The sequence below is a fragment of the Ammospiza caudacuta genome, chromosome 3 (genome assembly GCF_027887145.1).
Source record: "Ammospiza caudacuta isolate bAmmCau1 chromosome 3, bAmmCau1.pri, whole genome shotgun sequence".
In the NCBI taxonomy this organism is placed as follows: domain Eukaryota; kingdom Metazoa; phylum Chordata; class Aves; order Passeriformes; family Passerellidae; genus Ammospiza; species Ammospiza caudacuta.
Window position 1 is genome coordinate 24496252 of NC_080595.1, and position 16540 is coordinate 24512791.

The window sequence follows — 16540 nt, forward strand, 5'->3', positions numbered from 1 at the left end:
TTGTAGGGAAGTCTGCAAGGAGTGAATTGTATGTATTGATGCTTGTCATTCTTGTTTCATACAGCACATCTTAAAAATATATATAATGCAGCTGTGTTAAAGAACCTGTACTTGTTTTTCCATTAATTTAATTTGATTTGATTTAATAATTTCAAATGTGTTCATTTGCCACTGTAGCACATTGATGTAGTATGTAGCACCTGAAAATCTCATTTCTCTTTTGTTTTTTTGGCTTGGTTGGTGTACATTCTGGGGTAAATGAAGTACAGTGGGGTTATCTCAGCCAAAGCACACCCCACAGATCTATGGGTAGTCAAAATTTGCAGCTGTCTACTACTAAAGAACCAGTACCTATTCTTCTGGGGCAAACCCGAAACTTTTAAGACACACAGGTCCCCTTTCCTCTTGATTTTCCAAACTCACTAGAGTCTGAAAACTATAGGAAAACAAGTTAAAATGAATACACCACATAAATTCCTATTCTTTTCTTGCCCTAGATTTGGCAGTTTTCACACCACACCAGTTCCTGCTCACTGCCTGCACGCTTGCTGGCTGTACAAACAGTTCCCAGGTCACCTTGTTTACAGCACAGCTGCCACCATCTCACGTAGATGCCCCGGTCCTGACAGTTTTGGATTCTAGAACAATACATGTACAGTAAGTAAGGATTTCTTCTTTCCCAACAACACAATAGTGCATCAGTTTATTCAAGAATTCCAGTGAGTTCAATCAGGGGAAGGGTTTGTGACATAAAATTAAATTTATTATGATTAAATGCATAGAAGTGATTAGTTTAGTGGTTCTGTGAACCTTCTGATTATCACTTGCCAACTTAATTTCCATTTTGTCTTTACGCAATCAGTATAACCTACATATGGGCATAGCCTCTGCAAACTTCAGTGCAGGAAATGTTCTGGTGTTATGCCCCTTTTGTAGCCCCTGCTTTGTGTGTAATCATTTATCTGCTGAGTACAAATACTGCATTAGAGGTATGGCTTAGATTTATTTTTATGATTGCACAACTGGGTTTTCAGATTCTCAAAATAGACTCCATGAAGTCCTCTAAACAAAGCCTTACATTTTTCAGCATGGTCTGAATCTTTATTTGGTCTGGTCATAATCATATTTTGCTTCTATTTGCAGATGGAAAGAACCAGTAGAAGTAAATGGAATCCTAGATTGCTATATAATTTATATGGCCACCAATGAGCAGAATTTTACAAAGTGGAATGTAATCTATAACAGCACAGAACTTTTTCTGGATTTTACTATTCCGCAGCTTTTCCCGGGTACTGAATACCTCATAAAACTAGCTGTAAGTTTTAAAGATGTGTAGTAGAGGTGTAAAATGGTGAAAATGATTCTGACTTTGTTAGCATCTTAATATTTAATGGTTCTTGTGTCCACTTTGTTTAACCTCTTTGTTTTGAAGCTAAGGTGGGTGAGCAAAGTAGGTTTTTTTGTTTCAAAACAGATTCACAAAAATGTGTATGTAATTTAAATACAGGTTTTCTTCAAGGATAAGTTGGATAACTAATAAAGAATTGAGCAGAAATATATGAAATGCTTTAAAAAAATTTCCTTGGACCCAACTTGCAAGAAAACATTGAAGGTTTTTAAAAGTGTCAACCTTTCACATTTTGTACTGTATAATTTGTTCTTTCATCCTTTCCTTCTGTATGTAGAAGGAAATAGCAGAGAAGCAGAGTTCAGTGTAGAGCAGCAGTTTGTGTATTCAAAACATTTTAAAAGACATTAGTGTTTTCATTGCATTTCTTTATCATTGGTTTTATTTTGTGATGAAATAGAGCAGCTTCTTCACTAACAAAACAGGAAAATATGTGGATAAAAGGAGAAGATTGTCCCTTGTTTTGAGCACATTGTTCATTTTATAACAATACCTATATAAGGATATTTGCTTTGATAAATGCCATAGAAAAATATTCTGCTCTTGATTATGAATAAATTTACATTTATGTAGACTAGATATGCATTCATTTTTTCTTAACATGCTCTTGAATGTTCTAAATATTATACTACAAAAAATAATCTACCTTCAGGTAATGATAAGGATCTGACTTGAACCTGAAAAAAAACCAAGGATATTCAGTCTAATTAAAGCTTAGATTCATGTTGAAATTAATTCATTTGTGCCTAGATATTTCAGCATAGTAAATTGCTTAGCATATATAATAGCACCATGTCCAAAACTAAGGCAGTACTTCAACAAGCATTTTATGCCTTGTTTTTTTATTTATTCTTTACAAAAGAATTTGTGCTGTCCCTCACTGTGCCACAGCTTTTTCTCTGCTCCTGCCCAGTTTCTGTGCATGGGGGCACAAGGAAAGAGCATCAGGGAAGAATTAACAGCTACAGTCCAGAGAGCACCTGGGAATGCTTTTGGTGTCTCTGCCTTGGGATACGGGAGGAGGTGTTGTGTGCATCTTGGCTTTGCTTCATCAGCGTGCACAGATTTCCTAGATGTTACCAAATAAATTTTTAGGAACCATTTCTTCTCTATATTTTATTTTTCAGTCCTTTGTAAATTTTTAATCCTCCTTAATATTTGCATTTAATCAGAAAGTAGCAAAAGATAATTTCTTCTAGTGACAAAGATAACCAGATTTACCTGGATAAAATGCAGTAGTCTCTGATAGGTGAGTTAGAAGATCTAAATGTCCTTGCAGCTTTGAAAATGATAAAAGTGCACGAAATGTTCAATATCTTTGAGGTGCAATAGCTTTCTTAAAACATTTGGGTCCATCATATACAGAACTATTTAGACTGGTTTGAGAGAAATGTACTATTACAGGCTTACAAGTTATGAAGATTAAACATGGCCAAATGTTACTTGTTTATGAAAGGAAAAAACTCTGAATATAAAATAACCCCAACAAAAACCAAATCCACAAAAAAATTCAAATCAAGCATACACACCTGGAAAAAATTTAGTTATTTAGCATTTCATATATTATTTAACTGAATTTCAATAAAACTTAAGAATAAAAATACCCCAAACAATCATCAACAGTGAAAGATGTAACTAAATTGTTCCTCTTTTTTTTTTGTTAGAATGAAATATTTCTATCAGTTAGAACCTTTTCCTTGTTTGACAGTTACTATTAACTTTGGTTTGTATCTACTCAAAAATTGGTTTTGGTTTCTGTGTTGAGTTATCAAAAATTGCATCTTGACCAGTGGAAGCAGGAGCTTCACAAGCGGAACTTTCAACACCTCACAGGCTGTTGCCTTTAACTTTTTTATGAAAGGTTAATGTTGCTACCAAGAGAGGTAGAAAATATCTATTTTTGCATGGTGTTACCAGTTTTCAGAATTGATTACTGCCATTTAATATGCAGCAATTTTATTCATAAATGAGTACAACAGGTTTTGTAAGCAAATTAATGCTTCTTTCCTAAAAGTCAGCCAAGAAGACATAGGGTCATGTCTCCATGGATTAGTGCAAAGGAACTTGCTTTTGTTCTGTTCATGCTCTAAGCTGGGTGAGTGAGAGCCAGGCCAGTCTGAAAGCAAATGGAAAGTTGGAAGGTTGCCTTTAGTAGCCAGGGTGTCACTCTTCTTTGTGACTGAAGTGCTTTTGTGATTGGACTGTTAAGCCAATATCTCCTCAGGATGCTGCAGGGTGAGTAAGCTGGCTCAGGTCCTGGGGGGAGTGTTGCTGTGTGGTGTCATTGAATGTGCTTTGCATCTGTCCTTTGGCTGTCCAGTTCCTGCACTATTTTTGCAAATTTCACCTGAAATCTGTTTCTCAGAGTGACAAAATGGGAACTCAATCTGGGTGGAGATTTTCATGGTTTTGAGAATCACTGGATGTGATAGCCAGATGTCCAGTCCATTTGGATACACTAATCTAAAATCCCCCTACCTAAAATGCAGATGAGCTCTCTTTTGCTGATTTTCATTAGAAGAACCAGAAACTTCATGTCCCAGCAAATTTCAGAGATTCAAAAATTGAGCTGTGTGAAATTCAAGAAATAAATTAATGGAAAGGCCGCTGTTACCAAGCCCTTAAATGAAACACTCTCCGCTGCTGAAGTAGGCCTGGTGGAAATTAATTAGTTAGTCAGTAAGGAATAAATGAAAAAGAGGCCTTCCAGAACTGCTCTTTTTGGCTTCTTTATGAAGCCAGTGGAAGTGGAATCATTCAAAGATTACTCCGCTTCTCCTGGAAGGATAACTTTCTGAAATATTTTACTTAGCAAAATGCTAATAGTTACTTGAGCATCCATCTGAACTGATGGTGGGTTTTGGGTTATTTAATAAACATTATCGTGTTTAGAGTAAATGCCATTTTTTGGATGTTCCCAAAACTGAGATTGCATTCTATCATCTTTACTTGGTAGTTCAGACTGAACATGGAGTCATTCCTTAGTTGTATTGGGAATGTAATTTCTAGTGATATCAAAATAATCTTTATGTATAAAAGAGCCTCTTATTTACAAACAATACTTTTTTTTACCCTTGGGGTTAGTATACAGTTTTGGAGAGCATAGGGAATGTGTTTGCTCTCTGATTTGAAAAGCAATGGGGAATGGGAAACTGAAGCTAATCCTTTCAAATAAAATATAACAGATTGAGAGAAACATTTTGTTCCTGGAGATCTGAAGAGGAAGATTCTTTGCTGATGATCTACTTGTCCACTTTAGTACATGAACAACTTAGAAAAACAGATAATAAACCCATAAGTTTTATGTATGTCCAAATGTAAATATTTGTTGAATTCGGGTTTTTATTAATTTTATTATTAAACAAAACCCTAAAAATAAGCAATAACCTAACACAAAGATGTTTCAATCCAGTAGCAATATATACATATGTATATATTTGTATGTTTTTTAATGTGTGTAGTCTTGTCATCAGCATTAGTGCAAATAATTGGCAAAGCATCACATGAACCACAACTGTGTACATGTAAAACTTTAAAAGGCTGTTATATAGAGTGATATGCAGTTTTGCCTGCACATTGTATTATTTCATATCCCAAACAAAATACAAAAATTGTGTGGTTAACATTTTGTTCTCTGGCAGCTTAAATACAAATTACTTTATTCTCCATAAACATGTAATAATAACAACTAATACACACTGGTTTATAATAGGGTGGTTTTTCACTATTATAAGTGCACATGCTCTGAGTGCTGTTGTGAAGTACAGAAGAATGTTTTAGCTATAGTATGCCTAAAAACTTAAGTATCATGAGTTATTATACATCCTCTTGTTATTTAAGAAAAAAGGTAAACAAATCTATGCTAAGAAAAGGGTCTTACATGAAAATCACAGGCTTACTAAGTTGAGATGTGGAAGAATAATGAGACTTAGGCAAAAAAAAATTGCTAAAATTATTGCTACTACCTTGAAAGGTGTTTATTTGTTCTGATTAATATTTTAAGGCTTGCACTGGAGGTGGGTGTTCTGTAAGCGAAGCCAGCACAGCTATAACAGATGAGAGTACACCAGAAGGGGTTCCTGCTCCAAAAGCCCAGTCATATGCATCTGACTCCTTTAACATCTCCTGGACTAAGCCTGAGTATCCGAATGGTAAGTGAACTCTTTTAGCCTCAAGTTAAAAAGATGATTAGTAAAGGTAAATTAATATTCTAAATGGCAGCTTATATGTGGTGCTTAATTTTTAATGATCATTTTAGCACATAAAATACCTGAGATAGTATCATTGTCTGCAGCTGGGAGATTGTGGTTTTCAGCCCAACGTACTCTTTCAGTGGCTCAAAAGTGCTCCCTTTTGATAGTTCTTGTGTACTGCATCTCATTGTTCAATGTTTTCCAGGGCAACTGAGCTGAGGAACAGGCATTCTTGGAGAATATCGGTCTAGGATGTTTATTTCACCCTCCAATAAAACATTAATTTCTTTTACAATAATTGATATGTAATAATAATTAGATTTGTGTTCTGCATGCTCATCATATAGTTGTATTTTTCTATGGCTGTGAAAGTTAAACAATATATTTTCTTTTGTTTAGAAATGTTTTCCATTTTGAAATGTCCGTGTGTAAAACTTCTGGACAAATGTTACTTTTCTAGTGGGGTTGCACGGTATCATTTACCTTGGAATTTGGTCTGATTTTAGCAGTTTAAATCACTGCTACATGCATGATAATAAAATCAGAGTGATGCTATGTAGGAATCACTAAATTTGAAATATCAGAAATGTTTTTCTTTATTGGCTTATGATATTATTTCAATATATAGAATTATTTCTCCCAATGGTTTCACATAAATTTCATTTTTCCGGCAAGTTTTTTTCCCACATTCAGTTGTGATAAAGCACATCCTACTTGTTCAACTTCACTAAAGACATTTTAAATGATTCCCCCAGAAGTGGTGATTGTGTTCTGTAAGGTCTTACATTAAATTTAGAAAGAAATAAGAATATGTCACCTGTTAAATAATGTATTTGATAATTTATGGTTCTTTGGAAGTCATTGTGGAAGATTTTGCTTCCTAGTCCCTTAGAAACTTTCTAACTCTGTTTCTAAAATCTCATCAGCATGTGTAACAAAGGCAAGGAGGCAGGAGAAAGGGGAAGGGTAAGGGATGGGAGGAAATGGTGAGGATGGTCATGTATGTGGCTTAGTGCTAAAGTCTGAATAATTTTCCCTGAAATAGGACCTTTTATTTGTAGTTAGTTTCAGGGCCTGATCTTGTTATCCTTGCATTGTGGAAAAAAATCCAAACCATTTAGAGAGTGCTTTAACTAATCAAGGAAATATAAATATATATGTCCATATACATATTTATACATGCATATCAGCAGCACACAATAAAGATCTAGAGTTTAAGAAATAAATTTTAGAAGCTTCCTTTAAAAGAACTAATAGCCAGGATGCATAACTGAATTTGGGTATTGTAGCTTGTTAATACAGCATTTACAGTGTACAGCTTGGCTCTCCTTTTAACTACAATAAACACCTTGCTAGGGAACTGCTGAGGATGTTGGTGCACCCTCAGCAAGTTTGCAGATGTTTCCAAATTGGGTGGGAGTGCAGAGCAGGAAGGCTCTGCAGAGGGACTTGGACAGGCTGGATCAGTGGGCTGAGGCCAATGGTGTGAGGTTCAACAAGGCCCAGCCTGGGTGCTGCCCTTGGGTCACAACAACACCAGGCAGTGCCGCAGGCTGGGAAGCTGCTGAGGGGAAAAACACCTGGGGGTGCTGGTCAGCAGTGGCTGAGCTGCAAGAGCCAGTGTGTGCCCAGGTGGCCAAGAAAGCCAATGGCATCCTGGCCTGGATCATCACTGGTGTGGCCAGCAGGACCAGGGTGGTGATTGTTCTCCTGTACTCAGCACTGGTGAGGCCACACCTCCAATCCTGTCCTTAGTTCCAGACCTCTCACTATAAAAAAAGACATTGAGGTGCTAGGCTGAGTCCAGAGAAGGGTAACGGGGTTGGGAAAGATGCTGGAGTGCAAGTCAGATGACGGGCAGCTGAGGGAGCTGGGGGTGTTCAGCCTGGAGAAAAGGAGGCTGGGGTGAGATGTTATCTCTCTCTACAGCTGCCTGAAAGGAGGGTGTAGCCAGGTGGGGGTCAGTCTCTTCTCCCAAGGAACAAGCAATAGCACAAGAGGAAATGGCCTCAAGTCATACCACAGAGGTTCAGATTGTGTATAAGGAAAAATTCCTTCATGAAAAGGGTTCCCAAGCATTGGAACAGGCTGCCCAGGGAAGCAGTTGAGTCACCATCCCTGAAGGTATTTAGAAGATGCAAAGATGTGGGACTTTGGGACATGGTTTAGGGGTGGATTTAGCAGTGCTGGGTTACCAGTTATATGGACTCAATGATCTTCAAGGTCTTTTCCAACCTAAATGATTCTGTGATTTATCTAATAACATATTTTCTCATTCTTCAATTTTATATTTCCATCCTTTCTCCATTTTCTTGAAAAGAATTTTTAAAAAACTCAACAGCAAATAAGCTCTAAAAGTTTTGACTGAGCAAGTGCTTAATCAGGATGGTTCACGTTGTTCAGTGACTTTGTTTTGCTTGTTCTCAGCACATCTTTTGGGCTGCCTTTTCGCCATATCATCTATAATGTCTGTGTCAGTGTTTTAAAACTGTGTAAAAGACTGAAAAATATCACAGTTGAGAAAAATAAAATTTGAGAAAGACCAGCAGAAGGTACTTAGGTACTTTCCCTAAAACTTTCTTTCTTCAGCATTCTACTGGTGCATTCTTTATTTTTTTTTTTTTCCAAAAGCTTAGAAACTGTTTCGTGCTTTGAACTGAGTTGGATCAAACTTGGTGTGTTTCAGGCTGCTAAGCAGTGCTTTTCAAAAATACTGAACTTGGCTTTGTTTCAGGTGGAAACCTCAGAATTGCAAAGATTTGCATATCATAGATTGTCATCTCCTTATTAGATCTCTGGGGCCATTCCTTTCTCTCCTGCCTCCTTTCGTTTGCTCCTGCTTGACAGATGCTACAGTTTATTTCCATGGGCTGAGGAGGCTTATCAGCTTCCAATGGGTGTGTGGGCTGGCTGGGGCTTGGCCAGCACAGACTTTGCTATGCTCCAGTGATATATACGGGGTCCAGCTGTTGCTGTGAATTAGAAAAAAATTAAGGAGAATTAAAATGCTACCCTGGAGGTCAGAGGTGGCAAAAAGGATTAAAGCCTACATGGCTTCTTCTTAAAGATGACACAATGAGGGGAAACAAGCTTTGGGGTACAGGAACACCTAGGCCTGTGTTGTCCAGTTGTAGATATTGAACTTCGGGGCTATGGTTTTTTATTGAATTTAAGGCTTATTTACATTATATAGAGGGAAAAAATATTCAATGGAAAAATGGGAAATTATACATCTAATTTTCTGTTGAAAGTTGCTTCGGAAATATAGTTTATGTATCAAGTACAAAAGAGATTTTGAAAGATGGCATGTTGAATATATTTGAAATATCAACGTTTTATTTTGTCTTATTTTCAATCCAGCAATAAAATGGTTGATAGGACATGTCCCAGATTCTCCTACTCTACACATACGTATCACATATGTATGTTGGTAATAGTCGTATAGGCAATATTGACCATTTAGATGAAGGCAGTGTAGGGAGAGGCTTGTGAAATCATGTGTCATCAGATATTCTGCTTTGACCTTTCATTATTCTAGTGGCCTTAATAAACAATGATCTCATTTTCAGAGCACATCCATATCGTTTGAGATCTGCTATTTTAAAATCCTTGAAAATTTTCCACTGAAAATTTTCCTTAGCTGATCAATCCTCAAAAACTTCATTTTGTGTTCATGTCATAGATAAAACCAAGTCTAAATCAGGATTCTATCTTCCAAGGCCATGTGGAATTTTAATGGAAAATAGTAGGTATAGTAAAAACTGATTTATAAAATTATTCAGTGAACTAAGCCAGTACTTGTTCTTGCAAATCCTTGTGCTTATGAGAGACGACTGGTGTTTGTAGTCAGTGAAATTGATATAGGTGAAAGTATGTTTGCTTAAGATTTGACCTGTAGATTGCAACTTAAGAGTAAAGTGCTTGTAGTACTTTGGATTCAAAACCTCTTTAGTGTCTTGAATATCATTGACACATTATATGGTCTCACCCAGAGAGGGGAAAGGAGCAAGAAGAAGATTTTATAACTTCAGTTAAAGTTTAATTTGCATTCTTGGATTTCTTTTCAATGGTGAAACATAATTGTAGTATAGATGATAGAGATTTTGTCTTCAGTGAAATCAAGATTTGACCTAGCTGCCTAGACTTCAAAACTATGAAGAAACTGCATCTCTTCATAGTGACCACGTGTTGCTCAGGAAGCCTTGTAAATCACAAAAATGTCCTATGGTCTTAAATATTTTATGCATGGCAAACTTCAGCAGTATCTAGCAAGTCTCAGGAAGTTTGTTAACTTTGGGCTAACTTTAAACTTTTTCTCTGTATGTTTTGGAAGCCTATACCGGTGAAACAGGGAAGCAGAATTACTCATCCCTCGTGAAAATAGTTACTGCCTAATTTAGAAAAATGGCTTCATATCTCAAAAATGGACTATTAGGTCATTTTTTTCTGAAATGTACTTTTTTTCCTTTCTTTTCATACTGTAGTTTTCTCCATCAGTGTCCTACATGGCAAAGGCAGAAGTAAAAACAAGAGGTAATGGATGAGATTTTTGGAGACTATTGTTCTCTGACTGTACTGGGAGAACTAACAAAAGGTCACAGAGCTGAGCAACAAACTGCTCCTCAAGTGGGGATGCTGCACAGTGCTGTGGCTTTAGGAACTCTCTAAAACATTAATGCCAAGTGACCTGACTATGATTCATGCTGTTACCCTAAGTATTAAAATGAATTAATAGTGATTTATTAGGCACTGATCTGGGCTCTCTGGTGACCAGTGACAGGACCCGAGGGAACGGCATAAAGGTGTCTCAGGAGATTTAGGTTGGAGATAGGAAAAGGTTCCTTGCCCAGAGGGTGTTTGGCCACTGGAAGAGGCTCCCCAGAGAAGCGGTCACAGCACCAGCCTGACAGAGTTCAGGAAGTGTTTGTACAATGCTCTCAGGCACATGGTGTGATTCTTGGGGTTATCCTGTTGGTCCCTTCCAGCACAGGTGGTTTTAAGATTCTATTCTATGGTACCTTAAAGGGGTAAGTGCAACAGGTATAGTAGGTGCTTAGAGTTATCTCAGTGTTTGGCATTTTTTCCCTGTAAAACACATCCTTAATGCCAGCATTCACATTTTTCCTCTGAGAGGAACAAAATAGCTTAAAGTATATACCCACATATATAAGACTTGTTTATTTATTGCAGGAAAAATATCAACCATTCATGTTATTGCTTCACAATCAACTAGGCACAGAAAGACAAGGGATTTTTGCTTTAGAAACCTTGTCAAATGTGGTAAGATTGATAGTGTGAGATTTTCCAGGACCTCCCCCTGCACATCTCTGCTGTCTGAGCTGAGTTTAGCCTCTCACTTTTCTAGAAGAGAAAGGAATTGGAGTGTGTGAATCACTTTACCATACCCAGATCTTTAGCATATAAATCTGTTGAAGTGGAACTCTTCAAAGCTCAGCTGAAACAGTTGTGTGTACACTTTTATTTATGATGCACTTCTCTGTTTTGTGGAGGGGAAAATATTTTTTTCAATTTCACATTGAATCTTCCTCAATTAAATTTTTTAATTAATTAAATTAAAAATTTTTAAGGGAAGGAATGGTGAACTGAGCTATAGTTTTACAATAGATTTTGTTTTTATAATGGAAGGGTTATGAACTAAAAATCACTTCAAATGAATCCTATAACTTTGCATTATTTGGCTTAAGATTTCTCACTGAAATAACTTTTAAAAAGGGAGATTATTCAGAAGTAAGAAAGATAGCAGAATAACCCTGAGAAAAAGTACTGCTCTGCATGCTCAGTTTCCAAAGTCTAAGCAAATCTGTAAAACTAAGTTTTTAGTTCATTAAATTCAAAACACTGCAGGGTTTGTTATCCTACAATGCACCTTTGGAGGATCAGTTTTAGAATTCCTTATAAATGCAATAAGCAATCACTTGCAGCTTTAGTTAGTAATAGCCAGTTGTACAAGAATGACCATTCTTTCCTCTGTCTAAAAATCTTGCTAATGTTTGAGTTTCCAAAGATGTTTTCTTTCTGTAGATTAAATAGGCAAGGAGTAGTTTACTTCAGGAGTTTTTCTGCATATTGAGAAGGAAACAGTAATCATTATTATTTTGTCATTTCATTAAGAAAAGTGGGTAAAATTTTTCAACCACCCTACTCCTACCCCAAATTAATGAAGTATGTAGTTTGTTGGCAAAGCACTGAAAATTTGAAGTAATTGTCATGAAGAATGAGTATGAAAAAGCTGTTTTGTGTGACAAAATTATTTGTTACTGATTCATTGTAGTTATAGCACTGAGCTGTCCTTCTACATTTCAATTATTTTGAAGATTTTGTTTCTAAGTCTGAAGCTGTTAAGATGTGAGATGGTTTTTTGTATTGTTTGAAAAGCCATATGCAGAGTGTACTCTAAACCAGAATTATCTCAGTTTCCCTCATTCCAAGGTGGTGTTGGCAGCCACTCAGAAGCAAGTTTGTTAAGGGGTAATCTTTGGAATAGTGAAATTGTTTAAAGAGATGCAGTGCACTTGTGAGGTTTGCAATAGTTAAAGATGGGAGAGTATATTTTTTTTGAGTTTTATCTGCCCAGTCATGCTAAACAATATCTGCTCAATTGTAAACAGTTTGAAATACTACTACTACTGCCTTGGTGTCTGTAGCATTTTTTTTCTTCTAAATTCTGTAGTGTTTTGGTTACTAAGTGCTCTCACATTGTTTTATAGGTATTATTACTAGCTATGGATTATACATGGATGGTGTTCTGCTGCAGAATTCATCACAGCTAAGTTGTTATGCTTATGGGCTTGCTCCTTGGAGTCTGCATTCCTTCAGAGTCCAGGCATGTACTGCAAAAGGTTGTGCTTTAGGTCCACTGGTGAGTACCTTAATTTACATTCTGGGAATGTAATAAATGTCAGAAGACAGCGAATATCAGAGTAAATGGTGATGATTCACTCTGGGCAGTACTAACCCATCTGGCAAAATGTGACATTTAAAAAAAATCCTGTTTAAGAGCTGCTAAAGATTCAATAGGTCATTGTTAGGCACCATTCCAAAGTAGAACGTAGGTACTGTGAGGGAAGACAAAAACGGAGGCTGAAACACACATTATTGAAATTAAATGGAGTTAATATGTTTGAAAGGTGCAGGTGTGCTTTAACCAGATTTACAAGGATGTATATAAAGAAAGAGTTACTGTTCCAGTAATGAGCAAATTTCTAGCTGCTGGACCAAAAGGACTAAAGTTAATTTGAGAATTGCAGAAGCTAGAAGTGGCAACAGGAGCAAGGAAAATATGGTAATTCGTAAATCTTTTGAATGCAAATATGTGATCAAAATATTATATTTGACAGATTTTAGCAGTCTTGTGTAACACCCCATTTTTTCAGGATTTGAGAATACAGGAATATTAAATTTGACAAATTTGTGAAAAATAGACCTCCTGAGGCTTTTTTATTTTGTTAAAGGTTTTTGGATATATAGCTGAACTGATATATCTAGTATGATTTCAAAGTATAGCTGATGAATAACTAGAATCCTGTCTACTGTGCTTGGTTTTGTTTTCAAGCATAGCTGAGAAAGGGGTCTGTGTTTATTCTGGGATTTAACTTTTTGTTTAATTCATCTTTATTTTTAGGCTTCTAAATTTGATTTAAAAAAAGAGGGAAGGAAAAAGAGGTTTGGGAGGGTTTTGTGTTTTTCTTTCTATTTTTTCTATCACAATTTATTTTTTATCAGGAAAGAACTTCCAGGCTTTATTTTTATGATGTAATTTGTTAGTCACATTTCCAATTTTATTTCCAAGATTGCTTTCATTCAAATGCCAGTAATGTTTTCTCTCTGCAGAAAACAACTAGACTTTATAACCATTAAACATTTTGTAGGTTGCTCTACTTTGAAGAATATTTATTCTTAAAAGCTTGAATGGCTTTTTGCCAGTTTTTCTTGTACATTTTTTACAACTTCACATATACCCCAAAAGCAAACCTTGTTTTAAGGTACTTGATGTGCAATAACCTAATCCCTTGTGTTGGTAGTGATGCTTAAGACAACTCATTACCAAACTTTGCATACAGATGAAAGATGTAAGTTTTCAGTTCTACTGTCCTATCAAATAGGCATCAAAAGGATAGAAGAGAACACCAGTAGTTACAGTTTAAAAAATATTTTAAGTAGTCTTTTTTGACATTTCCACTGAAATACAGACTGGTAATTTGACTTTTGGAACAATTCAAAGGGGTTGCTGTAGCTGATACTCATCTGCATCCCATGATCAGTCCACAAACTTTTCCAGAGCCAGTGATCCATCTCAAATCACAGAAATTGAAGTACATCTTGATTTAGGCTCACCTAAGTGCTGCCAGGAAGTTAAAGCACTGGATCTTCATTTGATTTTTAAAAAAAGATTTTCATGTCAATTACGGAGTAAATCCAATACCTAAAAAAAAAGAAGAAGAAAAAAAGAGAAACCCAGTGTTTTGCTTCTGCTCTAAATAGTATGGGAAACATTTCCCAGCAGTAAACTGATATGCTTCCAGCTATTTTTGTTGCTGATCTTGTGCTTAATGTGCCCTAATCGATCAGGGAACATCATGTGACATTCCCCTAAATATGGAATTTGTCCACCTTATATTCCTGAAGGTGGCTGTGAAGATCTTAATTAATTATGAGAGCATTAGCTGTTATCCTATTTCAAAACCATGGTTTTGTTCAGGTTAGGTAGTACTTGTTTGACTTCTTTTCTGTGACTATGATTTATTTTTAAGTGAGATGCAAATTGTTAAGTAAATTAAGAAAGGCTGCATTTTAATCTCTTCCTATTACACCCAAGATAGTGCTTTTGTCTGTTCTAATTGTTTGAATGCTTTGTCCCTAAAGAACGAAAAAAATTTTTATTTAGGGCAAGTGTAACCTGTAATAGATTCTTCGGAAAAATTGAAGAGAACTCAAATTATGCTAGTTTTGAGATGTGTTACCTCTTGTAAATGTCTTATAAATAAGTAGAAATGTTCAACACTGAATATGTCGCATCTCAACCCACTGCTATTAAATTTAAATTTCAGGGTTTTAGTAATATGTATGCTTGTACTTTTCCCAATATTATTATCCTATTCTATGATTTCTATGTTTTGGTGTCACTTATATGATACAAGAGTCTTTTTTTATTAAGTTATTAGTAAAAACGTCTGAAAATACCATGGGGTGGTGTAAAATAATATTTAGAAAAATAAGTGTGAAAAAGGTTTTCTGTGCCATATGTTTATATAGCACATCTTAAAAAAAAAGCTGAAGACATAATACAGCTACTGCAACTGTTTAGCACATGATACAGATTGCTACAAATTTATATTATTTAAAGATTTTTTTAAATCTTTTTCAGTAGAAAAACATAATTATTATTAATTTCTTCACATTTTTCATGTTTCTGATTGGAGCACCTGCATTTAGGAGCACTTTATGGGAAATTACTTTGTTTAGAAAGCACAGTTTAGTCAAGTCCTTCCATAAGGATGTTTTTGACTAAAACCCAAATAATCAATGTGGCAGTGATCCAATAATCTATGAAGTACTTGTTTATCTTTAAGCATGTGCTTTATCCTGTTGGCTTTACTGCAACTTATCACTTACTTTCAATATAAGAAAGTGTATAAATAGAGAAGCACGTATGGAGGTATTGATGCACATGGCACTTGTAAACAGTAAGCTGTCCAATCTTTACATCTGAAAAGTACAAAATTCATGTTTCAAGGACAGAGAAAATATGTTTGGTTATTTAGATGACAGAGCAGGTGTGGCAGATTAAAAATAGCATTTATTAACACTCCCAAGAACCTGCAGCTGAGAGGCACTTACAGAGGTGTGAAACCATCTTATACCTTAGAAAACACCAAATAAATAATGTAGCAGAAACAAAATTGTCGCCATAAATAACATAATAACAAATTACTTTGTTCCATAGCACTGAATTTTTACTACAAGTTGTGAAATTTCAATAGTAAATATCTGTAATATTTAGTATTTATTTAGTTCTATGAGAAATCATTCATATTCAGTTCATTATCCAGCTCTTTAATATTTTATTTTCTCTTAAAGATTTACTTTTTATTGCAACTTAATTTTATTAGGTGAATGTGAAAGTTAATTTAGGGAGCAGCCAATATTCCAGAAAGGAATTTTTGTCTGTTAAATTTTGTCTGTAATAATTTACTGCAGTGTTTAAATGCATGTTCCTTGCAGTTGCTTTTTAAACGCAGAAAGAGAAAGTTATGTGGTCTTCTGTTGCTGTTTCCTTTCCTTACACTGAGATTGTACATCCACATGAGGTGGATATAAAAGTAATTAAATAATTTTAAAAATAATCTTTCATTCTTTTTCAATATTTGTTTCCTGTTCCTTACAGTAGTCTCTCTTAAAAGAAGGTTAGTAGCTGAACAGCTTCAAACAAATGTAGATGAAAGGACAGCAACATGCTTAAAAATTAGGATGCTGACACTGTTAGTTACTTTTTCATAATTAAGAAATACCTTTTCTTAAACTTTGCATCTCTCATTCCTCCTCTGTGACTATGGCACCAAATTCTATCTCCTGTTGAATTTGCAGGTAGAAGCTCGGACCATGGAAGCTGCCCCTGAGGGAATGGTTGATGTATTTACTAGTGTTGATGGGTCCAAAGAAGTTCAATTAAAATGGCTTGCCCCAAATAAACCTAATGGAAAACTGACCTACACAGTCCTTGTCACTGGTCTGTTCTATGCTGATCAAGGTATAATTTTCCCTTCATAATAAGTCTAATGATAACATTGATATTCCATTTATTAAAAAAAAATTCTTTAGCACTAAATTTTTCTACTTTTTTGGTTTTCCCTGTGCCATTGATTATTTTAGAATTATCAATTTTTATTTAAAACTGCTGCTTTGATTTATGGTGCTTTAC

The 16540-nt window shown here is 35.5% G+C and overlaps 1 protein-coding gene across 1 annotated transcript in view; it reads left to right on the forward strand.

Moving 5' to 3' along the window:
• USH2A (usherin) overlaps positions 1-16540 on the forward strand; it is a 372150-nt gene that overhangs the window by 183975 nt on the left and 171635 nt on the right. Inside the window, exons 32-36 of the mRNA XM_058801041.1 lie at positions 498-657; positions 1144-1315; positions 5412-5559; positions 12330-12481; positions 16207-16369. Coding sequence (XP_058657024.1) covers positions 498-657; positions 1144-1315; positions 5412-5559; positions 12330-12481; positions 16207-16369 — 795 coding nt within the window. The remainder of the gene's footprint in view (positions 1-497; positions 658-1143; positions 1316-5411; positions 5560-12329; positions 12482-16206; positions 16370-16540) is intronic.